The 27,252-nt window shown below is 42.4% G+C and overlaps 3 protein-coding genes and 1 long non-coding RNA gene across 7 annotated transcripts; all 4 read left to right on the plus strand.

The window, feature by feature from the left end:
* The first annotated feature begins 282 nt into the window (after nucleotides 1–282).
* On the plus strand, nucleotides 283–8,431 carry LOC117944537. Its single transcript, XR_004656602.1, has 3 exons — nucleotides 283–295; nucleotides 6,925–6,929; nucleotides 8,353–8,431. It is a non-coding gene; the product is annotated as an uncharacterized LOC117944537 (long non-coding RNA).
* crybb2 (crystallin, beta B2) lies at nucleotides 3,708–5,684 on the plus strand. 2 transcript variants are annotated; one of them, XM_034871396.1, is made up of 6 exons: nucleotides 3,708–3,914; nucleotides 4,242–4,329; nucleotides 4,530–4,648; nucleotides 4,870–5,002; nucleotides 5,102–5,244; nucleotides 5,345–5,684. In XM_034871396.1, the coding sequence occupies exons 2-6, from the start codon at nucleotides 4,267–4,269 to the stop codon at nucleotides 5,511–5,513; spliced, it is 627 nt and encodes a 208-aa protein (XP_034727287.1). In that variant the 5' UTR covers nucleotides 3,708–3,914; nucleotides 4,242–4,266; the 3' UTR covers nucleotides 5,514–5,684. The 2 variants fall into 2 exon arrangements, with proteins under 2 accessions (XP_034727287.1, XP_034727288.1); XM_034871397.1 differs by having other exon boundaries at nucleotides 3,884–3,908.
* On the plus strand, nucleotides 5,913–8,281 carry ctu1 (cytosolic thiouridylase subunit 1 homolog (S. pombe)). The gene is made up of 3 exons (XM_034871373.1): nucleotides 5,913–6,118; nucleotides 7,079–7,579; nucleotides 7,719–8,281. Exons 2-3 carry the CDS (start codon nucleotides 7,084–7,086, stop codon nucleotides 8,252–8,254), a joined length of 1,032 nt encoding a protein of 343 aa, XP_034727264.1. The 5' UTR covers nucleotides 5,913–6,118; nucleotides 7,079–7,083; the 3' UTR covers nucleotides 8,255–8,281.
* A 558-nt stretch (nucleotides 8,432–8,989) lies between the features above and the next one.
* Nucleotides 8,990–26,724, plus strand: LOC117945159 (paxillin-like). Of its 3 annotated transcripts, none has more exons than XM_034872455.1 (14): nucleotides 8,990–9,203; nucleotides 19,998–20,206; nucleotides 20,667–20,752; nucleotides 20,836–20,975; nucleotides 21,051–21,234; nucleotides 21,741–21,855; nucleotides 21,960–23,249; nucleotides 24,227–24,493; nucleotides 24,622–25,044; nucleotides 25,209–25,370; nucleotides 25,477–25,650; nucleotides 25,742–25,823; nucleotides 25,968–26,116; nucleotides 26,235–26,724. In XM_034872455.1, the coding sequence occupies exons 1-14, from the start codon at nucleotides 9,191–9,193 to the stop codon at nucleotides 26,499–26,501; spliced, it is 3,561 nt and encodes a 1,186-aa protein (XP_034728346.1). In that variant the 5' UTR covers nucleotides 8,990–9,190; the 3' UTR covers nucleotides 26,502–26,724. The 3 variants fall into 3 exon arrangements, with proteins under 3 accessions (XP_034728346.1, XP_034728348.1, XP_034728347.1); XM_034872456.1 differs by lacking the exon at nucleotides 8,990–9,203 and adding an exon at nucleotides 18,374–18,410; XM_034872457.1 differs by lacking the exons at nucleotides 21,960–23,249; nucleotides 24,227–24,493; nucleotides 24,622–25,044.
* The last annotated feature ends 528 nt before the right edge of the window (nucleotides 26,725–27,252 follow it).

The raw sequence follows: 27,252 nt of genomic DNA on the forward strand, positions 1-27,252 counted from the left end.
ACATGATTAAAAACAGACAATAGACCGGCATAACATATCATTGTGTTCCTCTGTCTCCTGCATTGCTCCCCTATCCTTTAGATTTTCTCACGCCAGTAATAAATACTTGCAAAACATGCAGCTGTGAGCACATATGTAGCATACACATCTGTATGTAAACAGTGTTTTCCCTAGGTTTGTGGAAGACTTAGGTGCGTGTATTTGGCTGGGGGGTTAAGGGGTTTCCTCCCTCAAGAAAATGTTACATTTTTCACAGAAAGAATATGCAATTTCACATTCATTACCATATTTGTGTGTAAGGCTAGAGCAGATAATAAATGAATAACGCTCAAAAGGCTTAAAGACAAATATGCTCTTCCACTGGGGACAAACTAAAATAATTAGATCTGAGTCATTTAGTTACTTTTGTGCTCACATTGATTTTACATTGATTTTGCTTAGGTGGTGCCAAGTTGATTTTGGCCACCACTGCGCCTAAGCCTTATAATGGTCGGGAAAAACCCTTGGCTGCAGTATCACTTTCCTGCACTTATATCTTTGTTTTTCACTGGAGCATAACGCCGAGTTGTCATGGGCACTAACACTTGGATCCCTAATTCAGACGTACACAAACAAGTTGCACTACGACATGGAGCCAACTTTTCGCACCCTTAATTTCTTTGACAGAACTCTCTGTACACGCCCGATCTTATATATTCTTCGTCATCAGTAGATGTAAGCTCAGAATCATCAGATGACAGATGTTATAAAACAGCTCAGTTTTCTTCAAGTCTCTAGCCTCTACCTTGAGGATACAACTATATATTGATCACAAATCTTGCCTGGCATCTCAGGAAAACCACAAAGTATGAATTAATGCTCTCCCATACGGTCTACTGAAATGAAATTAATTGTACTGAAGTGAAAAAACATAAGATATCCCATTAAAATGGTTACCGCCTCTTTTAAGCAGCATCTCTTCCATCACAGAGATTTATGGCGAGTGTGTCTCAAACCCTTCTCATATAAGCACATTCCACTGTGTGACTTTTATGACAATACATGATGAAACATGATTTGAATACATCACAAATAGTTCACTGAAGCATTTCTGGCTGTGAGTTCATGAGGATTGACTGACGAAAACATTGGGAAGTTTTAGAAAATTGATGCCGATGATCCCCAGTCTCACTCAGTTATATTGGACTCTATTCATTCTCTGTCACATGGAAACTTGGAGTCTTCTTTTTACATACCTCACCTACACAAATCTTTTTGTATTTTTTCCCCAAGGTCAGTGCCAGGTCAGGTTAGCGGCCAGGGCGCTATACTAGTGTTCATTTGTTTCTTAAAGCATAACTGTTGCCAAAATGCAACTTAGGGTCTATTTGTGATTATACCCGAGTCAAACTTCCTTTTAAAAGTATGATTAGAGTGCCACTTTTAAGATTTATCGTATTTTCGTTTTGGGCCTTTTGAATGGGAGTGCTGGGGGCACTTCAATGATCGCATCAAAATGACTATTTTTATAACACTACAAACAGTACAGTATACAGTATTACCAGGAGCTATACACATGAATTTGAGCATTTAGAACATTGTTTGTGTACATAAACTCTTTTTCACTGGTAAGATGTGAGCGACCGGAAAAACCAACAGCTAAAGTGAGTCGTTCAAAAACACTCTTTTTAGTAAACTTTGTACACAAACAATGTAGACAAGCAATTCCGTCCAAATTATGCATTTAAACGAAAGTCTGACTCGGGTACATATACAAAAAGACCCTAGATTGCATTTAGCAGAGAGTTACACTTTAAGGCTGCAGCAGAGCACAGCCATGATGGGAATCAACTGAGATGTAATACTCCCACCATCAGATGTGGAAAGGGGCTTAAACTCTCTACTTCCACAGCTTACAGATAATACATCCAGTAAACAGACATTAACAAACACATACATAAACAGACACACACACAGACAGACACAAGACAGGGAACCAACCAACCACACACGCAAACAGAAGCAAACTGAAATAAAACATAAAATTGAAAAATATAAATTCACCGCATGGATCTCAAAGTCAGCCATGGGGAGCCAAGTGTCCATCATCCAAAAAAGAAGGGGCCTTTTTTTAATTACTTTTATTACTAAATATTTTCTGTTTATACGTTACCACAGACAGCGACTATATCATATTCATTTTCAACAAAAAAGACCAAAAGCAGAAAATGTAGAAAATTCATGTTATGTACTTCTTCATAACTGAAATAAATAGACAGACTGACTGACTGACATGAGGTGCATTCTGGGTTGGCCAGATAGCTCACTTGGTAAAGCGGGTGCTCATATTAGAGGTTCACTCCTCAACGCAGCGGCCTGGATTTGACTCTGACCTGCGCCCCTTTACTGCATGTCATTCCCCCTCTCTCTCCCCTTTCATGTGTTCAGCCGTCCTCAATAAATAAAGGCCTAAAACAGCCAAAAAAGAATCTTTAAAACTAAGAGTTGATGTGCACTATTTTGAGAAAACTTATAAAAATGTCTCATGATATATTTGTCTCTATCTATCTATTTAACTTTTGCTTTTGTTAAAGGAAATCACAAAAATCAATATTATCAGATCACAATACAAATGGAATTGGCACCCTTGTACTGTGAAAGACTTTAGTTTAAATGTAGTTTAAAATGTTAAATTTCAGGGAGCATGGTTGGATCACCTGGTTGGGCGTGCGTCCCATGTGCAGAGGCTCAATCCTTGTTGCAGCGGCTTCGGTTTGGTTCTCAACTGGTCTTTAGCTGCATGTCATTAAGGCAACAAAAGCCAAAAAAAGCATTTCATGCTTCCATGATTCACATCTGAAATGTCATCCTCCAAAGCTAATTGTGACTGATCTCACTGATTCCCCAAGTGAAGTGAATTGAATTGAATTGAAATATAGTGGAGCAAAAAGCTCCAGGTAGTGAAGTAAACATGTAAAGTCTCACAAAATATTCAAATTAAGTACCGGTTGTATTATGGAAAATGGCACATTAATATATACTGTAACTTGAGAAAAGCCCATGTTGACAATTGCTGCACCACAAATCCTCTCATCTGAAATCTCTACAGTATGTTGTATCTGTCCTCAGTAGTAGTGACACATGTCCAATTTGATCCAGTTGTATTTAACTTATACATATTATTTACTGTGTAAATTCTAAAATTCTTTTATAATTATATAACAGTCTAAAATATTAACATATTTACTTCAACAGAAGTCTATATTCACTTCTTTCCCCTTGCAGGATTGTTGACATGCATGTGCAGAGTCATTCAATGACAAAATTTGGCATATTGTTTGCATTAACTTTTTTCTAATTGGTCACTAAACTTTTCACTGCCAACAGAGAAAGATAACACATACTGTAAACTGGTTTGACTGAAAAACAGCAGCTTTGGAGCTTTCCAACAGCAGAGGCACGTGTTGACATGTAACATTTAATAGTGTTTTCTAGAAATTGAATATCAAATAAACCTTGTCCTTTGGAAAAATTCAGCAGTATTTGGACTGTTATTGAAATTGTTCCAAATCTCTACAGCACAGTAAAACCCATCTTTCACAATCCTTCTCTCTCTCTCTTTCTCTCTCTCTCTCTCTCTCTCATTGTAGGTGTGGGACTCTTGGCACTGTTTGTGCTGAATCATGTGGATATCGAACAATGACTGGCTGGACAAAACTGACAACTAATGAAATAACTTTGTGGGAGTGTGACACCCAGGGGTGGGGGGAGGCTAAGCGGTGACACCTCATTTCAGTCTGCTGGGCCTATGGCAGGCCGACCTGCGGGCCGGCTTGGACACTGTGGGTACTGTTGGCAGAGTTTCCACCCCTGGGCGTCCCGTATATATTGGGCTGATCGTGCCATCACAAACACACTGGCACAGACAGGTACTGGTAAGAAGTTCATGTCCGTCACAATGTTTTCTTTTGTAAAGATTACATATTTTTTTATGTATTTGTTTTCATTTTGCCTCTGTTTTATGTTTATTCTGTAGAAACTGTATTTGATGTTGCATTGCTGTTATGCTGTATTCATAAGGCTGTAAACTTAAGAAACTTACCTGTGTGTGGGTAAATAATATAAAACTAAATCTATAATGGTGGGATTAATAGCAGTTTGACCTGCTCATATTTTTGATATAACAATAGAACATTTTGTAAATCGCGTAGACATCCACAAATATTTATCGGAAACAAAGAAATTATCCATTTTCATTTCAGTTTCATCTTTGCCGATCCGTTCACTATGGCCACAGACCACCTGAAACCTGCATCCAAGCAGCAGCAGCCGGGCACCAGTGCATTTAAGGTGAGAGGAAATGCAACAGACACGCAGAGACAGACTGAGTTACAATTTTAAACTTCCTCCTTGGAGTGAACACTTGTGCGTGCCCTATTTGGATCCTTGCATCCTCCAAACATCAAGATTGCAAACAGATTTGCGCTCTTGAAATTGAGCCCAGTACCTTGGCAACACTCACCCTTTGCCCTTTTCTCCCATTGGTACAGCTGGTTATCTATGAGCAGGAAAACTTCCAGGGACGCTGCCATGAGCTGACTGGTCCCTGCAACAACCTCCAGGAAGCAGGCGTGGAGAAAGTGGGCTCCATACTGGTGCTGTGTGGACCGTAAGTGTGGGTCAGAAACAGACAAAACAGTAGACAATGGTTTAAAACCAAACACACACAGTCAGGCAGTGACACAGGGACTAGGCCCGTCAAAGGAAAATACTGAATCAGTATGGAATGGAAGGGAGGAAAATGGACAGAAAATGTGCTATTAACTTTCTTCCCTGCTTTGCCCCTACACCAATCACAACCATCCTTTTCTTTCTCCTCTGCCCGCTAAGATGGGTGGGATACGAGCAGAGCAACTGTAAGGGGGAGCAGTATGTGTTTGAGAAGGGGGAGTATCCTCGCTGGGATTCCTGGACCAACAGCAGGCGTAGTGACACCATTGTTGCATTCCGCCCGATTAAAGTGGTAAGAGAGAACACTTTTTACTGTTACCCCTGGCAAGTGTCCCACCACATGCTTCACAAATCTTCCACTGGGTTAATAATGCCCCCTCTCCTCTCTCAGGACAGCCAGGAGCACAAGATTGTCCTTTACGAAAACCCCAGCTTCGCAGGGAAGAAGATAGAAATCATAGATGACGATGTCCCCAGCTTTCATGCACATGGCTACCAGGAGAAGGTCTCCTCTGTTCGGGTTCAGAGTGGCACGTGAGTAACATCGTTCGTCCAGATGTGGAAAATAACCCTATCCTTTTACCTTTAACTGTCTCTTATCTGTTTTCCCCTCTCTGTGCTCCTGGTGCACCAGGTGGGTGGGCTATCAGTATCCAGGCTACAGAGGCTATCAGTACCTGTTTGAAAAGGGGGAGTATAAGGACAGCACTGAGTTCGGAGCCCAGATTCCTCAGATCCAGTCGGTTCGGCGCATCAGAGACATGCAGTGGCATCAGAGGGGTACTTTTCACCCCGTCAACTAAGCTTGTGACTCTTTCCTGTCATGAACCCTTACCTTGCCATGCCTTGCTCCCTTCCAGACCCAACCCCTTTGTCCTTCCATTACACCATAGTGCATTTTGATACCTACTGCAGCAGCTGCAGTAGTGACATTCTTTGAAGCAAACTAATAAATCCTTATTGCTTACATTTGACTTAGTTGTGTGTTTTACTAGGTTCACTCTCTGTCTAAGTTCTTTGCCAGACTTCTCACCAACATCTTTGAGGGACATCACAGGTGGAATAAAGTTACGTCAGTTATGTTAAATTATTTGGTCTATGACGGTATTGTATAAAAAACACATTTCAGTGGTGTTAATATTAGTTTCGTGTGCACTGTGCAACTGCAACCAATAGGTTGTGCTGCAGAGGCTAACAACTGACGTCACGTCCTGTTTTCCAGGGGAAGAAGAGCAAATGGCACATGATGAAACCTGAAACAACATGCTACTTCTTTTTTTTTTCTTTATCTGGTTGTGTAACTAACGCTAAGGTTGTTTAAAAAGAAAAGTCATATTTTAAAAGTAGTTTTACTAGTGTACTTCATCCCCACATTCTCAATTCAGACCTCGGTTTGTCGGAAACGTTGGTACGGAAATGTTAACTTATAAAAATGTGATTACTTAGCTAGCTGAACTTGGCTAGCTAGCTAACGTTAGACCTGACAACACGTATAATGTTGACCGTTTGCTCATGATATTTTTGCTATCGTTGGACTTTAATTACGTTGTCACACCGGATAGCCCACGCTAATTAACTGACGTGTGCTTTTATTATATTAATCATTTCAAACAGTTATGTGAAACGTTTAAGGGCTTGCCTGTATGAACCTAATAAGTTTGTGTAGCTGGGTCTTAAACAGAGACAACCTCACATCTAACGTAGCTTAGGTCAAACTTAAGCTGTCAGTTACCGTTAGCTAAATGAGCTTTGACGATGTTTAAAGACGTTTCATGAGTCGTTTTGTTCAACTCTTAGCTAGCTAAATTGAATTAAGCATGCCTTAGAAACATACTAGTCCACTTATGGTACCGTGTGCTTGTACAAGTTACTTACTTCTTAGATACTGTATGTTGTAACTTAGCTAGTTGGCGAGTTGGTCAAAATGTTAAACTGTAATTTGTTCCCCCATTTCTGTTGTGCAGTAGTGCATTATGGGTATCCAATAACAACACATTTAAAAAATCAAGTTAATTTAGTATGCAAGTGGAATCCTTAGTATGCTGAATTTTGTCTTTTTTCCAGCTGCATAATCAAAACTTGGTTAGAATCACTTAGTGGTGTGGATTTGGGACACTATTTTTGAGTAAATTGTGTTATCTTTATTAAAAAATAATTTATTTGTGTAATGAGGGATTTTCTGTAGCACAGACAGGCTTATTAAATTATAGAAAGATTTTGTATTACAGGGCACCTTTTTCTTAAAAAAAAAGTTTAATATTACTTTAATGGGAGAGAAAAAGTAATTGACACTAAAACCTGTGGGTCAACTGTACTAAAGCCACAACAATAGTATTGTTATCCTTTTGAAAACAACTTCTTCCAACAGCCAAGATGCCTGTCCTGTGCAGTAACTGTGTTGACAAGCGTGCTGTGCTGAAACGTCCAAAAACGGGTCATTCGCTGTGTAAGGAGTGCTTTTTCTGGGCCTTTGAGGAGGAGGTGCATCAGACGATCGTGGCAGCACAGCTCTTCAAACCTGGGGAAATAGTTGGAATTGCTGCCTCGGGTGGAAAAGACTCTACAGTGCTCGCACATATAATGAAGCTTCTAAATGAGCGATACAACTATGGCCTTGAACTTATGCTTCTCTCAGTGGATGAGGGAATCTCTGGTTACCGAGATGACTCCTTGGAGACAGTAAAGAGAAATCAGCAACAGTATGAACTGCCACTGAAGATTGTGTCATATGAGGAGCTGTACGGCTGGACTATGGATGCTATAGTGAAGCAGGTGGGACTGAAAAATAACTGCACCTTCTGTGGAGTGTTCAGAAGGCAGGCATTAGACAGAGGAGCCATCATGCTAAAAGTGGACAAGATATGTACAGGTAACTACAAATAACATCATTAAAATGTGAATGCAACTAGTTTCAACCTTGAAATTGGACCGAGCACACTTGGCCTCAATGTCAAAGAATACCTGTTTTGTTAGAATATGTTACAATGGCTGTGTGTGTTTTTTCACAGGTCACAATGCTGACGACGTGGCAGAGACAGTTTTGATGAACGTCTTGCGAGGGGACATAGCGCGTCTGCGCCGCTGCACTGCCATTTCCACAGCCAGCGAAGGTGAAGGGGTCGTGCCGCGCTGCAAGCCCCTCAAATATGCATATGAGAAAGAGATTGTTCTCTACGCGTACTTTAAGAAGTTGGACTACTTTTCCACTGAATGTATCTACTCTCCCAATGCTTATCGTGGTCATGCAAGGACATTTTTAAAGGACCTGGAGAGCGTGAGGCCTAGCTCCATAATGGATATCATCCACTCAGGGGAGAACCTGTCTGTGCGGGAGGGGGTGAAGATGCCTGTGCAGGGAACCTGCAACCGCTGTGGCTACATATCCAGCCAGGCTCTGTGCAAGTCATGTGTCCTGTTGGAGGGGCTAAACCGAGGTCTGCCGAAGCTGGGCATCGGCAAACACCACCGCCTCCATGACAAAATCCTCTCCCAGCAGCCCCTTACTGAGAAGGAGGAGAGGAAGCTGAAATCAGCAGACTTTTGACAAATATTATCACTGTTTTATTTAACATACAACCGAAGATTACTTTACATTTTAGAATACAACACATTTGATGCATAAGAAAAGATTAGTCTTATAAGTCTGTTATTTGTTTTTATTTGGCATCAATTATATTAATTATCGAAAGTTGGCATGGAACCTCTCAGACCAGTGAATCTTTATAGCATTCACTGCTAACTGTGTGTGTGTGGGTTCCACTTTTATTATACTTGTGTTGCATAATCGCTGGGAAGGATATGATGACAGTTGTAGTCACATTCCAAGGCTTTTTATGAACTCTAATTTTAATAAATACATTGTCCAGTATCCTTTTGTTTCTCCTGTTTTTCTTGATTGGGATGAGCAGGATGCAGTAATAATTAATCCTATTGAAATGTATTAGTTAAGGCTTAGAAACCAGTGAAAAGTCCACTTATTGTGTGAATACTTTTTTCACAAACAAATGATATTTCTTTATTTACAGACTCAAGGTCCAGATAAAAAAAAAAAAAAGTACACAACACATTACTAAACGGGTTCAGACTAAACACAAACATAAATACACATAGACAAACTGATCCATATAAAAATCTGAAAATATCCTTGCAATTCGTCACTTTTAATTACAGGCACATGCCTCAAAGTTTCTACCAGTTTCATTACCACGCCTATCTCCACATCGCTGCAGCTGGTAGATGAATGTGACACTGTGTGTAATTCCATCTTCTGGCCGCTAGATGTCGGTCAATACTGAGCCTCAGAGCGCGCTCTGGTAAAGTACACATGCACATACTGCAGCGCGTTCACGAGACCAATCTTGACCAACTTCCAGGGCAGCCGTGGTGAAGTTTGGAGAGGAAAATTCAGACTTCGTAAACAGTTGAGATTGAGAAGCTCACCAAACATAACACTGACACAGGCCAAAGCCAGGCAGCCACTATGGACGATTTAGGTAAGTCATAAAATTGTTTATTAAACCCTCTGTTTTCTTACAGCCCTCAGTGTGGAAGGGTGGAGGAGTTAACGATACGACGAGATGTTGGAAAGACAGTTTCGGGATCACATTAATTTGGAAATGCTTGCTATTTTCTGAACAACGTTACTTTACTGTTTGGCTGAGTGAATGTTTGTCACATTTTATCCACTTTGATTTATATAACGTTAAGCATTGTAACGTAGCGGCTGTACATCGTTAACGTTAGCCTTTACCACCACTACCTCCTTTTAAACTCTCTCAGTAGTAACGTTAATGTCTCTGATAACAACTGCCCTGCAATTTTAAAGAAACTACTTTTTTTCAATATATGTGCCAGAAGGGAGGAGATATTTGGCTGACATTTTGACACCGAGCTTTCACATTACCTTCTCAACTTTTGCCCCCCCCAGGCTATTCATTCCAGCTTTGAAGTGGTGGAGTCAACAGGCCTCTTCATTTAGACTGCTCAGTACAGCACAATGTGAGCTCAACCCTGGCCTGGTTGGCTTTGAATCTATCTCCAGTCTGATGAAGCAGACTTAACTGTTTGTGAAACTAAATTACTGACCATACAGTTTAGCCTTAATACAGGACACAGATGTGATTAGGACGATAGAAAAACTGCAAATAGTACTTTATGTAAACTACTGTATGTGACCACAGATTAGACATGTGGGAGCAATATGCTTTAATTAAAAAATGAACACTCCAAAGGAAACCTCTCATTTTACTATGGCAAAGCTGGTGTCAACACACCATTCTACAGGAGGTGAAACAGTAGTAGTAATTGGTAGATTCCTGCCCCTGCTGCTCAGATTTGATATATTATAATATATAAAATTATATAAAATTTATATATTTTATATAAATACGCAATATTATATTCAAAGTGTCGCAATAAGTATGCAATAATTAGTTTATTTGTGGAGGTCTGCGTCCCATCCGTTGGTTGTGTGACTTAGTTGTGTTTGATTTAGAGCCCGCTTGAAACGCTACAATAATCATCATTTTATTGGCCAGTTGTCGTGCCACTTGCACATGTTAGTAACAGTAAAACCCTATGGATTGCACCGTACATGTGTGCATGTTTTAACAGTGTATGTGAGAAATAGATAGACTACAAAACATAACAAATCAGAGAAGCAAAAGAAAAGTTGTGTTCTGTTGTCTTTCTTTCTTTCTTTCTTTCTTTCTTTCTTTCTTCCTTAATTGATTTTATACTGGCCATCCAGTGAAACATGTCCTGTTCTAGACATGGTCCTTATTTTTTTATTCATGTTGGACCAGTCCAAAACGCCAGTCAGTTGAAATAAACTCTATGTTGTAAGAAAACTTGTTGAATTTGTTATAAATTAATTTTGATGCGTTTTCTTGTAACTCTTGTAATTTTACATACAGTATGTTCAAAAATATTGAAATGAATAACAATATAGCAACATTCATAATCAATTTTGAAATATCGCGTTTTGTGATATCGTGCAACCTTAATTGTTTATTAACATTTAGGGTCGCAAGTCATGGGATTAAAAAGGCATAAACTAGCTTTTCTGTCTACCCACAAAAAAAAATTCAATGCCTTATTCATTTTTACAGTCAGAATTTAAAAATATAAGAGGACCATGGTCATGTTTGGTCATTTGCCAAAATTGCTGTTAGAATAGATCATGTCCCCAAGAATATTAATATTCAAATAAGTGTTAATTTTACACGACCTACTGCTGATGCTAAAGTCCTTTTCCCATGATTTGTTATGTGCTTTAGAGGCATTGTCATTTGCTTTGAACTCGTAGTTAGGGCTATGACTAACTAGTTATCATCAGACTGTTTCATTAAGTTGAATGTTTAGTCCACAAAACAATCAGAAAATAGTGAAAAATGCCAACCACAAATTGTGAAAACCCAAAGTGACGGCTTCAAATAGCTAGGTTTGCACGACTAATGGTTGAATACACAAAGATATTTAACTCAGTGATACAGTATATTTTGAGAAAAGCAGCAAATCCTCCCATTTGAACGACAGTTAATTTATGACATTTCTTATTACACAATCAATGATCAAAATTGTTTATTTTTCTGTAAATCAATGAATCAACTAATCCTTTAGCACCACTGCCTTTTATCCGCCCTATATCCAATACTAATAATGACAATCAGTGACTTTCCATGTAGTCTATTAGCTGCATCTATTTTTTGTGCCTCATTAACCAGTCACCTCTTCAGTTCATTGGCCTTTGACCTTCTGCACTGAACCTCTGAACTTCTAACTCTGGTTGTTATAGTTTTTACCAGCTGGTCAGTTTGCCATATTTGCTTATTCAGAACAAAAATCACTTATTAAGCCTCTGTCAGTTATCTGAAGGGATGCTCCCATTGATGGCATTTTGGGAATTGTTTAAGCGGAAAGTCAAAGGGCCGTATTTTGAGTTTGGCCTGATCTGAGAATATCTCCAGGGCACATTAGATGCTGTGGCTGCCACGGGCCACTGAAAGGGTTGATTGTTGTTTGAGAGGGAGGCTGAAGTCTCACTGCAGCAGCGTGAACAGAAGGCTGAAGGAGGGGGCGAGGCTGCTGAGGAATGTCAAACATCACTCTGTATCAGTGGTGCAAGGCCAAATATTCTCTGGGTCATGACTCACCTCCTTCCACTGCTCTGAGCCTCGTAGGTGCTGCCACCAGAGGGAGGGTTGTCCGCCTCAGTCCTCGAAACAGGTCTTCTGGTATTTGCAGACACTTATAGATTGTTAAAAAAAAAGGTCTTGAGCTTTAAGGTCTGGTAGCCTGACGATCGCAGAACCGTACAGTTAAATTTCTTATTGTTACGATTTAAACTTTTTTTTGTCCGCATCATGTGGCAAACCCCTCCCATATCCTCCCTAAATATGCAATAACCACTGCCAATTTTTAAATGTTTATAATGACTGTGGTTTGCTGTACTTCCAGTAAGCCTCCAGCTAACAAGCCCCCACAGGCCCTTGTCTTGAGGCCCATTTATGACTAGCAGGTCTACATGGAACTGTTTAGAAACCTGATCAGACTCCGCTCTTTCCGTCTTCTTGTGTATATTGATCTGCCCACGTTGCTAAACACTCTAGGAAGGGAATTCCCTCAGCATAGTGCGAGCACTTTTCCAGCCTGTCCCTCTGAGTCCGAAGTTTCCACAGGTTTTCTCTGATCGTGTTTTTACACTCCAAACCGGGTCGTTACCCAGATATGTCCTTTAGACCACATGTGACAAACTGTCTTTAGGTCTGTCCTGCTTCTGTTTTTCAGGTTTGTAGAGTATGGTGTTAAGCTTCTCTCTCTGTGAATTCCTCAGGACAGTGAGATTCAGGCAGCCTGACCTCACTGGGCTGATGAGGCCCTGCTCTACGTCTGCAGGTTAACAGTGAAGAAATTGGGTCGGTACCGGTACTTTCCTTTTGATTTTAAATTCCCACTAAATTGGCTGCTTGTGGATTAAAATCAATCAAATCTAGGGCTGACTCTGCAAAGTGGCCAAGGGCTCCCCAAACCCTTGTTCCCTGTGTGGCCATTTGATTAATTTCATGCACTTCCGAAGCCCCGACTTGCAAAGGGGTTCATTTAGAAATATGGTTTTAGAACCTTAAATGTTAAATTTGATATCATACTTACATAGTGCATTTTATTGTGTAATTGTTTGTTAAACCCAAACACAACAACACTGTTTAGCACTGATCAGCATCAGTATATTTATTTGAGACACTTGTGCGAGTCTTTTGTTAACACCGGAAACACTTTAACACTTAATATCATGCTGTGACATATACAGACCATAATGTAGATAGTAATAGTCACACTTGCTGACTTAGTCATCTGTACTGTGCAATATGTAAATTGGGCCATGTAAGCTGCTGTGGAAAAACTTGTCTTATTTTTTGTTACTTTCAGTTGAGCAACTAAAACACTGAAGAGAAACCAGACAGAATTGTGTGTGATAGTGTGTAGTAGCCAATCAACATAGTCACATTGTTTATTCCTGTAGTCACCTGATAAGAAAAACAGCCAAAAACAGGTACTGTTCATCGCTTAAATGTAGACGGGCTTCAAAACAGTGTGAGACCCTCTGTTCTATATTGAACACACTAAGGCCCCATGTGTATATAGGTGAGGCCGCAATGTGCGTTGAAACAGACAGAAGCACCTACTAAACATGCCTTATGTTAACACACAGCAGTCTTGTTAGATTTCCTGTAACGGCATCAGTTGATCACCCGTCAGAGGAAGGCTTTATCCTCCAAACAAGAGTAAAAGTTGGCTGTTGTAGAGGCAGCGTGGTCTTAAATGTTTACAGCGTTTGCACAGCATACCGAAAGATATTAGAAAGGTCTCAAGTGCTTTCTGTGTCCCGGTGTGTGGGCAGCACAGAGTTAGTGTTACCAGACTAGCTTTCATCACCCAATGAGAGCTGCAAGGTTAGTGCATACCGCCTCTAACCAGTGGGCTCGCCTGCTCAGCTACAGGGAAGCTCCTGACTGTAAATCAGCCTTGTTCCCGACCTCCACACCCATCCTGTTCTGGATCTGGGGAAGAGAGAGCTACATGGCTGACCTCATCGCTTAGGCAACAGACCCTGCCCCACATCCTGAGGAAACTGAGGAGAAAAACAATGAGCAGAGTCAGTGCTGGAGGCCAGCAAGCACTAGTAGTGGGCAGCTGTGGGCCTCCAGTGTGTAAATCGGCTGCCAGAACAGTGTTTCCCTATTAAATGCTCTTGGATCACATTGGTGCTTCACAGTCGCTGTGATTTTTGCTCTCGCTTCCTCTATCCATGCTGTTTCCCCACCTTTCCTGTTCCCTGGCCTTGTAACTTGGTTCAGAGAGTGGTGGTGATTACTTTCTGTGTCTGGGTAATGTAGTTGGAATCACAGTCCCTGCTGGATTCTTAGTGCATTACTCAAGCTGGGGACACCCAAGGGCATATTTGAAGACAGGGGAGCTTGATGTCTGTAAACAGGGCAGAAAACCTCACTTTTGTTTTAATAAATACTTAAATTCTGCTGGTATACAGTTTTAATATTGTACCATTAGTCTAGATTTTCTCTTCATGTCTTGCCACTAAGGCTTGAATTGGACCTCATAGCTTTATTGCTAATAACTGAAAAGTGTTCGTAGCACTGAAAGTTGAAAAAGTGTAAAGTACCAAAAGCCAGCATTAAAAGCTTGCTCAGCATTTTGGTATCTGAGTCTCACTAAGGTAACTAACTAACAAAGGTACCTAATCGGCTCTAGTATAACAAGTATAACAGAGAAGATGAGTTGTTAATAATAATAATAATAATGACAATAATAATAAATTGAATTTATATAGCGCTATTAAATCATTTAATTGATCATCACAAGAATCTGCTTAATTGTTTTTTAAAAGCAAACACGTCTTACATTCTTTGTTCCCAGCTTTCTCAAATGTTACTATTTGCTTGTTTTCTTATTCTAAAGATATTAAATATTGGGTTCCGGAATGTTGGTCGGACAGGCATGCAATTGGAATATGTCAACTTTGACTTCAGGAAAGTGTAATGTGCATATTGTACTATTTTTTTGACATTCTAAGGACCAAAAACAGTCAAGGAAATAATCAACAGGTTGGTCGTTAATGACAATAATTCTTCGTTGCAGCCGTATTTGTTACCAGCATGAAGGGGTGGCGTAGACTGACTTAATTCACTGTTCGCTGATGGCTGTTTAATGTACTGCTCTTCTATAGGATAGCTCCTGGTTTGGAGCATGGCTTGGTGTTTTCAGTCAGTGTTTGAAGGACAAGATGGCCTTTCTTTAAGGGTCTTCCTCAAACTTCCCAATTACACTCTTTAATGCACAAAAGCCTACTCACTGGCATGCAGTGTTCACACATGCATCGCCAGAGTGTGACCTCAGTGACTGGGTGTTACATCAGTCTTTAGACTTTCCCCTCTCATTTACTGGTCTGTGGGGAAGTGCTTTTATTTTGGTCCAGCGCTCTCTCGAGAGGCGTGTCATGTCTCGGATATGGGGCTGCTTGGCAGAGTATTTTTAGGTATGTTTATTTTGAAGTAATCACCCTAAGATGCTTCTTTTTTTTTTGATGGTATGCGATTACACTCATTCATCCTTTTGTCTGTGTGGGCCTGCGTGTGCTACTGTAAAAACGGACGGCCATCTGTAAACTGTAAGGCTTAAGGTTTATTTGAAAATGTCTCTCTTGGTCCATCTATTAATTTCTTTGCTGTTGGTCAATATTATCTCATTCTCTGTTTGTCTGTCCCTGGGTTCTCCCTTCCTCCCCTGCCTGTCTCACTGGCATGTCACCCTCCACTCCCTCTCCCTGGCCCCTGTCTGTCTTGTTTGATATAAATATCGTGTTGGGGTGGCCCGATGGGGTAGAGTTTCGGTGTGGGGCTGTGGCCAGTTCAGCTCTTTTGCTCCCTGGCTATAAACAGGTGAGCTGTGGACCCTGGCCATCACCACTGACCACATGTTAATAGAAAAGAATAAACAGCCCTCGTTACTCCACTTCCTGCCTGCACTGTACACTGTACTCTGTGGGAAAAAAAGGCAGGAAAAACATTATTGAAGTCTTCCTCATTCTGGAATTCAAAGCACGCTGTAGTTAGTGGAATAAGTCTTGTAATTGTCAACATATTATTTTCACTTTTTGGACTGACAGATGGGGTTTTGTACTCAAGCACCTTTCTCACCGGTTCTCTACCTAAAATCCTGCGGTATTTGAGGAATGTGTGTTGTGCTTAAGTAGATTTTATTACAGTGCAACCGTTTCCAGTTAGGACAGGTTGCATGTTAAATGATGTTTCCCTGGATTAGACGGTACCCGTCCCAGAGCCACCTTCCCATGTCCCCGCCGATTTGCTTTCTTTCTCAGAAGCGGACGGAGGAATGTGTGGAATTCTCCATGCACCTTTGCTCCCATCTGATAAACAATGCAGGACTGTGGCAGGCCCTTGGGTGATGGTGGGTGGGGGGGGGTGCAAAGGCAGGACTGTACATGTACTCACTGCCACAAGAATGTGTACACTATCCACATAACTTCAGTGTTGTTTGTTGAACGTAATGAAGATTAGTTACCACAGTGTGGCCACAGATGGTTCCCCCTGACAGACTGAGCCTCTGTTATATTGTTTGACTGACGTTTGATGAATACATTTTGCTTTATTAGTCCCAGTCATGTCCTTTTTTGATGACCGCTTTATTCCTCCAGACCTTGCACAATGGACCATTGAACTAGGGTGCCATTAGAGCAGAATTGGACTTTGTCCACTGTGGCTACTACCCCCTGTCTGAAATGGAAAAGATTAGCCTGTTACTTGGCTTACAGAGCACTTTTGCATTCTTAATTCTTGAAACTCTTCATGGACCAAATTTGTCTGAGACTGATGAAGGCTTGTTATCCGTCGTCATACTAGTCAGACTCAATGCTGCCCTCATCAGGGGAAATGAGGGACATAAGACAATTTCAAGTTCAGCATCTTTATCTTAATCTTAATGCTTTTATAACCTGCATTAAGTCAAATCACAGTGATGCATTTAGTGTGTGTGTGTGTGTGTGTGTGTGTGTGTGTGTTTTGCAGGCTGCTTAGTACAGGATGTGAATAGGACATTTTGGATTTAAAACTGATACTTTTCTGACGCTAAATTTAAACAGGTCTGACTGTGCTACAAGTCTTTTCTAATGGCCTGTTTTAATCTTTATCTGTCCTGATATAGAAATAGCTGAATCTATGCTGGTGCATCTCCCACTGTAGTTATAGTGCCGCCCGTATTAGGGCTGCAACTAACAATAATTGTTATCAACAATTCTGCTGATTATGTTCTCTTCTATTTTATTGTTTTAAAAAAAGGGGGAAAATCAAACAATTTTTCTTAATTTCCCAAAGCTCAAGATCACTTGTTTTGTCCTAACATCTGTGTGAAACCCAAAGATATCTAGATGCCTGTGGCGTTGGATTAAAAAAAAAAGATTTCAAAGGAAGTACTTCCTTGGTATTGGTATAACTTTAAGAGTACTGGTATTGGCACTGGTATCGTCATTTTTTTTAAATGATACACAGCCCACGGAATAATGCATTAAACATTACAGTTTAAACAATGCATCTGACTGTAATAATGTCCTCTGAGACAGGCCCACCAACTCTAGAGCTTCTCTAGAGTTGGTGGGCCTGTGCCTGAGTCACTGATGTGTAGAATCAGCATGTGGGAGGGGGGGGGGGGGGGGGGGGGGGGGGGGGGTATAATGAGTGCAGAGACACTTTTATAGTACAAGTTTCAAAAACTTGGCTTTCTACAAGTGTTCTGAAAGACTTCAGGCAGTAGAGCTGTCCTCTCAGTCAAGGCCATAAAGAACTTTCTAGGAATACATTACCATAATTAGTTTGTCTTCTGGCCTTTTTTTCATGTGGCAGCTTTTAAGATACAAACGAAATGCGAATCTAAACCTTACACTGTATTTTATATGACGCACCTTTGTCCCAAAACCAGCTGTGGTATTTTTCTATGTGGAGACTTTGTTTTATGAGTGACAAAGTCAACTTCAGTAAGACCTTGTTCCGCATGTCAGCACCAGGTGCAGATTATTTTGAGCTGGTCGGGATATTTCAGCACATTTGCACAGACATGGGCTACTCACTGAGCTTACCGCTTTAAATAGGCTAGTGCTCCCATGTGGTTTATGTCAAACTTCATGGCTTTAACATTTAGCTTCGGGCCAGGATCTCCTTTTGGACTTACGTCTGATGAAGGGTGTGGGCAGAGACGAGTGAGTGTCTCTAATTTATCACACTTTTCTTGTTAACTTAACCCAGATCATCTGAGTTGAACAGACACACTTAAGTCACATGTTTAAGAGACATCATTCTGATGTATGTACAGGAAGTTAAGTCAATTTGTAACGGCAGATGATGAGGGGGGATAATGCACTAAATATTGGGCAGAAACTAGTGTTTGTAATTAAGATAAAGGCACACAGAAAGGATTCCCTTATATTAAGGAGACCCTCACTTCAAACCACTCCCCCCATGAGACTGGCAACATGTTATCACTCCTCGTGGCTCACACTGTACTTCTGTCTGCTTCACACACATGATAAATTCACACATACGCACACGAACAAAAAAACACATACAATATCCTGCCTGGAAGATATTACAGATTCAACTGTTGGAACCAATAATGTGAGTACAGATACTAGCTTTTTCACTATTTTAAAAGTTACATTTTTGGATTCCGGAGGATTACTGGGAACTGCTTTATTATTTCATTACAAGATTGTAATGAGGATGCATTGTTGTCAGGACAAAGGTATTTTTATTATTATTCTTTTTTTAATATATATTCTGCGTACATGTATTTATTTTTTTTTTTTCACGGTTACTTGATTGTGGATGGTGTGAAGGCAGTGTTCCATTTTTACTGTACGAGTACTGGTGTGCAGTTATACTTGATCTAAGTCTCCGTGTGTTACTCAGCTTCAGCTTTTCAGTTTTAATTAAAATATTTACTTTTCTGCTGATATACAGTAGGAATAATGTAGCCTCGTGTGAAATAATTATGAAGTATTTGGATGTAGTAGGATGATTCAGATTACAAAAATGGCTACAAGTAACCCATCATCACAAATGTCCGTCTTCTGTTTTTTTGTTTTTTTTCTAAATATTTTACAAAATATCAAGAATTATATTTATGTTATTTGCAGACTAATATTGTTTTTCGAACTAACTCCTAGTCAGGACAGTAAATTAACTTACATTGTCATACAGGTTTAAATTTAGGGAGACGCTTTTTACTTAGGTAGATTGTATTTTTAGAAGCCGGAGAGTTTTCAACTCTGCTTCTAGGGTGGTATGAGTTTAAAAGTGCAGTGATTCCTTGAAACAGACGGTAACCATTCCAAGCCTCTGTAGTATCACAGTATGCAGCCAGTGTTTTTTGCGGTCTATTCTGGACAGGCTGAGAATGGATGGATTGTGTGATGTAAGAGTCTATTTTGCTTCTGCGTTCCAGTGAACACTGTTCCCCCTCAACCCTGGACCGGATTCAGAAACACTTTCTGTCTCTCTGCTTCTTTGTTCTTATCAGTCTGTCTTGTTCACTTTACACTGATTGTCATAAAACGGAGACTAATCAAAGACGTACATTACTCACGGAGGAATAAGACGGAAATGAACAACTGAAATGACAGCTAAAGCTCATAGACAGGTAGCACTCATTGTCAGAAGGGTTGTATTTATAGCGGGGAGGGATGGAAAAAGCATGTTGGTGATTTCAGAGGGATATTTTATAAAGGCCTAATGGGTTCGGGTATAGTACAGTGAGGTAGGGTGTCATGCTGTGATGGTGACAGGGCCTAACCTTTCCGTTGAATGATATGTGCAGAAGAGAAAAGCTTTTTTTGGTGACAGGTTGGAATGAGAGACTGACTCAGGCTCGCTGCCATTGTGTGTTTACAGCCTGACACCCCAGTCAGTAGTCGCCTTAGAGCACCCAATAACCCCAGTAAAGAATGAATTGGTCTCCAGCCCAACCAAGTCTCACACAGTTCAGGCATTTGTCTCTGACCTGTTTGCTTTACAATGAAGATCGTTATTTAAATAAAGTAAGACATGGATGAATTACTCATACAAAGATTGTATTTATTTATTTGACCCGCACCATTGTTATGTGGACCTAATGTATGCTTATTGTTTTAGTAGATTTCTTTTTAATTTTAGGTGCACCTTGCAACAAAAACGCGATAACACTTTACCAACAAATCTTTTCAGACGCGTTGCTGGCAGACCTGGAATCTACTACGTCCCACATCTCAAAGCGACCGGTGTTCTTGCCAGAGGAGACCCCTTACTCCATCCCCAGCGGAGGACTCTCCTACCAGGATGTGTCCATTCCACCTCCAGTCCCTCCTCCGCCCTCAGCCGAGGCTCTGAACGGGTCACTGATAGACCAGTCGGACTCCCTCCACTCCTCTCAGCAGGTAAGTCTCTGCAGTGTGACCGTGCATAGCTCACAAGCTAATGTTTGATGAAGCCATTCAACAAACAGGTTTGTCACAAAGTGCTTAAGAAGAAGCATGAAGTCAGGGTACAAAATTAACTTTTTGTCCCCCAGCCAAATGGCGGGTAAATGTTCAAATTCTACCAGCCAATCAATAGATTTGTTGGCGTGTGTGCTTGTTTGGCTGGTGGGTGGTGCTCATTGTGAACCCTGCATGAAGTACAAGGAAGTGACAGCACAAATTTGAATTGGTAGATATACAAAAGAGTATGTATCATGTATGTCTGTGTGCTTGTGATATCGGATTAATGAGAAAAGAAAGATGAGCAGGAATGGTTAGTCTTAACCGTCAACAGGGTCCAGATGGATGTCAGATTGAAAGCCAAATGAAAGTTGAGCACAGGTTTGCTCAGCATGTCTGACTAATGTGTCCTCTGCAGTCGTTAGGTTCCGCACAGAAGAGCTCATGGTCCAGGGACAGTAGCAGCTCCCCGTTGTCTCACATTGAAGAGGACCACGTCTACAGGTATGCGGTTGTGTGTACAACGTTGAGTGTATCATCCGTCATTTTCTTTTACCTGTGGTTGTCTCTGTCTGTCTCCTCTATAGTTTTCCAAACAAATCAAAGTCATCAGACTCGTCAACCTCCGCCATGACCTCCGCCATGGGCAGTAACCTCTCGGAGCTCGACAGGCTGCTGTTGGAACTCAACGCAGTGCAACAGAGCTCCCCTTCATTCCCCACTACAGGTACGCACAAAGTCCTCAGCCTTATCAGTTCTCTTTGTGTTGAGCAGAGTTAGTTGAATTGTTGTATGTCCACAGAGGAGGCCGCTCCACCCTTACCCTCCTGCAGCATCACCCACTATGAGAACGGCGGCTCTCCTGACATCATGGTGAGCCCCCCCCCTCAGGAGAAACCCAAGAGGAACGGAACGAGGCTGGATGAGGCCCGGCCCACCGTGGAGAGTCTGCTGGACGAGCTGGAGGGCTCAGTGCCTTCACCCAGGTACACGCAGTCTCTCCACCGCAGCTGCTTGCTAACTTGGCATATATTTGCTGTGTTTTCCCTAGGTTTGTGAAAGGCTTAGGTGCATTTGGCTGGAGTTTTTACGGTTTTCAATTTAAAAAAAGAAAGAAGCAATTTCACATAATTTTTTCCCATATCTGTGTCTAAAATGTTGAAAAAAGCTAGCAAAGAAAATAATAAATGACACTCAAAAAACTAAAACTTGATAATGAAACCATGCTATTAACCAACTAAAATCATTAGATCTGAGAAAAGTCATTTAGCTTAGGTTTAGGTGGTGCACAAAACGGCTTGGGTGCTGCACCTAAGCCTTAAAATGGAAACAAAAACCCTTAAAAAGATGTAGGCTCTCATGACTCTCATTAGGATAAAACCAGTTAGAGGTGGTCTTGCAGTGAGAAAAGTAGGCAATAGATATTTTGAGTTCTGCTAGGCTTCAGTGTTTGCATTTAATTTCAAATATTTTAACACTTTGTATTTTCCAGCTCCTCCGCTCGCCACAGCGATTTGGACTCACCCTCTCAGCAGCAAGCCAGAATTTCAGCTTCCTGTGCCACCAGAGAGCTAGACGAGCTGATGGCCTCTTTGTCTGACTTCAAGGTACAACGCAGCATGCTCAACCAAACACACACTTCTCCTGTCATATTCCTGATGATTTCTCTGTCCTCTTCCTCTGATCTTCCTTATGCTTCTCTGTCCTCTAGCCCAGTTCTTTGGGCTCTATGCTGGAGCCAGGAGGAGCCTCTCCTCATCCTCCAGCCTCTTCCTCCATTGCCCCAGTGGCTTCTCCTTTCCTCTCTCTGTCCCACCCGTCTGCCCGTGCCTCTCCACTTTTTTCTTTGCCTGCTGGTCTAGAGCTGCATATAGACGAGGATGGCGGAGAGGGTGGCATGTCGATGCCCCACGCAAAGTATCTCTGTCCCCACAGTCCTATATCCTCCCTATCTGCCGCCAGTGACCTGGACCTGGACTCTATCGTGGATGTCTCTGCCACCATGCTGTCATCCCAAACCAAGTCTCTACTAGTCCTCTCTCATGCTGCTTCCTCTAACTCCAGCCTAATGAGAAATAGCCCAAGTTCTTCCAATACCACCACCACCCCCTCACTTACCTCAGTTAACACCGTCTTGGACCACAAGTCCCCGACTCCATCTGTAGAACGGGTCTCACCCTCAAACGCTGTCTGTAAATCTTCCTGCGCTCCTGAGACTACGAGCACGAAGTCTCATTCTTTTCATGACCCCGTTTTGCATTTCTCCTCTCCTCCTCAATCTAAAAACCTCACCCCTCCTCTCTCGGCACCAAAGACTCCTTCACCCGTCCCTGTTGCTGCCTCTATATCTCCACCTTCTGCACGCGCTTCCTCAAAAACCTCCTCGCCGTCTCCGTTCTCTCCATTGATGGTTCCCTCTCCGTCGGCCTTCGGTAGCCCCAGCAGGCAGCCGTTGGAGTCGGCCTCCAGGGATCCAGCCCAGGGAGCCAGCCCCTTCACTGTAAAGCAAACCCCCATGGTGGATCCCTCCCTGTACGAGGCACTAGACAATCTGCTAGCAATGAGCTTTGCACACAATCACTTAGAAGCACATATGGACGAACTCCAGCTGACGATGGAGGCCCAGTGTTTGGGCAGAGGAATGCCGGAGGTGCACGAGGAGCTCATCTTGCCTATGGACAGAAACAGTGTGCAGCCGGACACTTTCACAAGCACCACCAACACCATCACAGACGACTCGATGGACGGAGGTACCGATGGGAATGGAGATTTAGACTGGGCTGATGAGGAGCTATCAATGTCCTTCCACGACGGACTGGACGGCACCATGACACCTTACACCGAGAGGCCATACACAGATGGCAGCATGACCCCGCTCACGGAGGCCAGCTGGATGGATGAGTCCATGACCCCGTCTTCATGCCCCGGGACCCCGGACGTTGCCCTGGACCTGCCCCTGCTGCAGACTCCCACCATGGACAGAGTCTCTGCTTCCGGACATGTATGCATCTGCACTCTGCTTGACACAACATGGGCTTGTTTTGCTCACATGGTTTTGTTCTTGCATAAGAGACTGACGCTTCTACAGTGGCTGGCCTCGGCCTTGAGGGTCGTCACTATTGTCATTTACGCACCTTTTAACATCTTACCACAAGCAAGAGGATTTGTTTAGTCAGCATTCAGTGTTATCACTCAAATCTCGGTTAGCACTATCAAGTAGGGCTGAAACAATTGGACCAATAAGTCAATTGACTGACAAAGAATCAACAATATGAAAGTTTGCTGCTTCTGTGTTTTATATTGTTTTAAGTTGAAGTCTCTTTGGGTTGTAGAGTATAGTCACATAAAACAGAAGGCTTTCAGTATTTACTCTTCTCCTAGTCTGCATGGTTAATTGATTAATCAAAAGGCAAATCTGACAATCACAAGACTGTAGCACTACTGTCAAGCCCCCTGAGGGGGGGCAGAAACTAGACCGAACAAATCAAGATTGCGTTTGAGCTCTGTGGAAAGGAAAAAAAGGTGAAAAAAGTATTTTTGAAAATACCTCGTCAGAGAGAAGCTAGTGGAATGCAAGGTAGCTGAGAAAAGGGAGATGCTTTATGTATTAAAGAGTTTTTGCTTCGATACTGCACCCAGTACCGGTACTCAGCATGGCACGTGGAAACCAAAATCCTTATTTGTTGCACCAGTTTTGTGTGGAAGACCCTAATGCGAGCAGAGTTGTGAAATTGCTGTGATTCATCATAGGTAGGTTTTTTTTGAGTTTTGAAAGCACTTGACACAAGCATGCTGCAAGAAGTGCATGAAGTGTGACTGTGAGCCCACTGACCACCGCTTCCTGGCCCCTCACTGGTTTAAAAAGAAATCCCAATGTGTGCGACTCACCTGCTGCCTTAGAGCTCTGCTGTGACTGCTTCAGCCGGGTGATGTTTGGTGTGGACGACGTATGATAAGATGCTCCCCGTTCCCCCTTAGATAAAATCAGTGATTAGGCGCACTAAGGAGACTCCCAACGTGCACCCCATGTTCCGAGATGGTCTCCTGCGCAGGAAGATGGGACCCATCATTGTAAACAAGAACACTTCTCAGGACCGCCTTATAGAGGAGCTTCAGGGAAAGTTCGGGATCGGCCGCCCAGAGCGGCGACGTAAACAGTCGGACGACTGGCTGACCGAGGGTGTCATCGTCACGTCCAAACCCCAGCGTTTCCGTCCCGACGGGGCCGGCAGCGAGGTTGACAAGGTTGGCTTCATTGTGCAGAAAACCGTTTTCCCAAATATTTCTTTTCCCCAAACACTTCATCTACAGTTTTCTACACACTTTGCTCTCTTTGTTCCCTTCCTTCTTTCTGTTTTTCTCACCTCTCTTAGGTCATTATTCCCCCAGAGTCGCCTGTCCCTGTAAGGAAGGTGCTCCCGCCTGTCTCTCCCTCTGCGCCTCGTCGCCCCCCTATTATAGAAGAACCTAAGCAACTACTACCAGTCTGGCAGCCCCCTATCCCTATACCGCCACCGCTCCCTCCCCCTCCCTCTCCCCCTCCACCTCCTTCCCCTCCCCCACAACCGCATCACATCCAGGAAACCGCTCCCACTGCACCTCGGCAGATTATAAAAGCCGCACCTCCACCAGCCCCAATTCAGGAACCTCCTGCCCCCAAGCCAGAGCCCCCTCCTCCTGTTCCGAAAACCCCAGCCCGACCACCACCAGTGGAGCCAGTGTCACCCCTTGCACCCAAAGTCCTGGTGTCAGTAGGCTGTCAAACCGAGTATGACCCAATCTTCCCTCCAATGCAGGCATGAACCCCTGTCTCTTATTCCCTTCTACTTTTTCACACTTTTTTTAATGTTTTAAATCCTTAGTTTCCTTAAGACTTAAATATTGCTTACTGAGTTTTTTGGCTATGTTTCTGTGTGTATTAGGCACACCTTCAACTGTTTTCATATATGAACCATTTCAGATTATGGCCCAAGGAAAGGGCGGCGTTCCTGCAGGGCCTCCAACACAGGTCAACAAGCTGGACAACATGCTCGGGAGCCTGCAGTCTGACCTCAACAAACTGGGTGTGCAGACGGTAGCCAAAGGAGTTTGCGGAGCCTGCTGTAAACCAATTGTGGGACAGGTGAGAGGCTTTATTTTTTATTAAAGATTTGTAAATATAAACGCATGATCAATCTAATTATTTTTAGAGTTTGCATAATGCACAATCCACTTTTCTGTTTGTCCAGGTGGTGACTGCCATGGGCCGCACATGGCACCCTGAACACTTTGTGTGCACACACTGTCAGGAGGAGATAGGCTCCAGGAACTTCTTTGAGCGTGAAGGACAGCCGTACTGCGAGACGGATTACCACAACTTGTTCTCCCCACGGTGCTACTATTGCAACGGGCCCATACTGGATGTGAGTCAGCGCACCCTGCTTTACGTAACGTGGTCACGTCTGTTGTAGATCACAGCGCGTCAACCGATAAGTGTTGTCATTGTCGCTTCAGAAAGTTGTGACGGCGCTGGACAGGACGTGGCATCCTGAACACTTCTTCTGTGCTCAGTGTGGATCCTTCTTTGGCCCAGAGGGTATTGTGATCTGTTGAATTGATTTTTTACTATTGATTTTACATGTACAGTACACACATAGTACTATAAACAATAGTTTCTGTTTCTATTTTGTTGTAATTGATTAAAAGAATTTAAATCTTGTTTTCTGTTCCTACTGTGAAGGCTTTCATGAAAAGGATGGAAAAGCCTTTTGCAGGAAGGATTACTTTGACATGTTTGCACCAAAATGTGGCGGCTGTGCCAGAGCCATTCTGGAGAACTACATCTCAGCACTGAACAGCCTCTGGCATCCCGAGTGTTTTGTTTGCAGGGTCTGTAGCTTGCACGTCTATCATTCTATTGTTTTCTTTGTTTGTTTTCATGCACCGGAGTTTAGCGCGAGTGCATGTACAAGAATAATAGCATCTTCCTCTTGTCTTTTGTTTCCAGGAGTGCTTCACCCCGTTTGTGAATGGAAGTTTCTTTGAGCATGATGGGCAGCCCTACTGTGAAGTACACTACCACGAGCGCCGAGGCTCCCTCTGCTCCGGCTGTCAGAAGCCCATCACGGGCCGCTGTATCACAGCCATGTCCAAGAAGTTCCACCCGGAGCACTTTGTCTGTGCCTTCTGCCTGAAACAACTCAACAAAGGCACCTTTAAAGAACAAAACGACAAACCCTACTGCCATGGCTGCTTCGTCAAGCTGTTCAGTTAGAGAGTTAGGAGTTATGGGTCAAGGCTTAAGCAGTGTCTAAAGCATCTTTAGCACAGGTAACGCGAGGATGGGGTGAACTGTGTTTGTATCAATCTCAAAGAAGGTTGTCTGTATTCTGATGGTGACATTGAGTGTGTATGGATTAGGTATGTGCATGTGGTTGAAGCAGCATACGGTCTCTTCCAGGATGAAATACTTGTAGCTTGTCAATCAGACATTTGGAAAAACATCCCTCTTTTCAGACTGACAGCTATGCATTTGTGAAGCTCTTATAGGTCATGAGTGGGTGAGTAGACCCAAGTTGGACGCAGAGATACTCCAAAAGTGTGTTGGATATTTTTAACGGACAAAGAGCTGTCCTTTTTTTTTTGTAATTTGCATATTTGTGTTTTCCCAACTTTTTAGTTTTTATTTTGTTAGATGGTGGTGAAACGTTACTGAACACTGTAGAGATCCATGAAACACTCTGCATGTTTTGACACTGTTGCTCACTGGTTGAGCGTGTCGTTTTAGAAACCATGGGGGGGGAAAAAGAAACGTAAAAGTCTGAAAATGCTAGCAGAAAGCAGGTGACCTATTGTTTTGTAACATTACAATAGTAATTGTTTTTACAACACGAGGGGAGAAGGTTCATGGTTTAAAGTTGGACTGAGCAGATGGATGAACCCATGATATCACTATAGCAATGGAAAATGGGTATCGTCAGCATTCACAATTATTTTGTATGAGTGAAAAATCTAGAGTCTTTACA

The sequence above is a fragment of the Etheostoma cragini genome, chromosome 5, assembly GCF_013103735.1.
Source record: "Etheostoma cragini isolate CJK2018 chromosome 5, CSU_Ecrag_1.0, whole genome shotgun sequence".
Lineage (NCBI taxonomy): Eukaryota > Metazoa > Chordata > Actinopteri > Perciformes > Percidae > Etheostoma > Etheostoma cragini.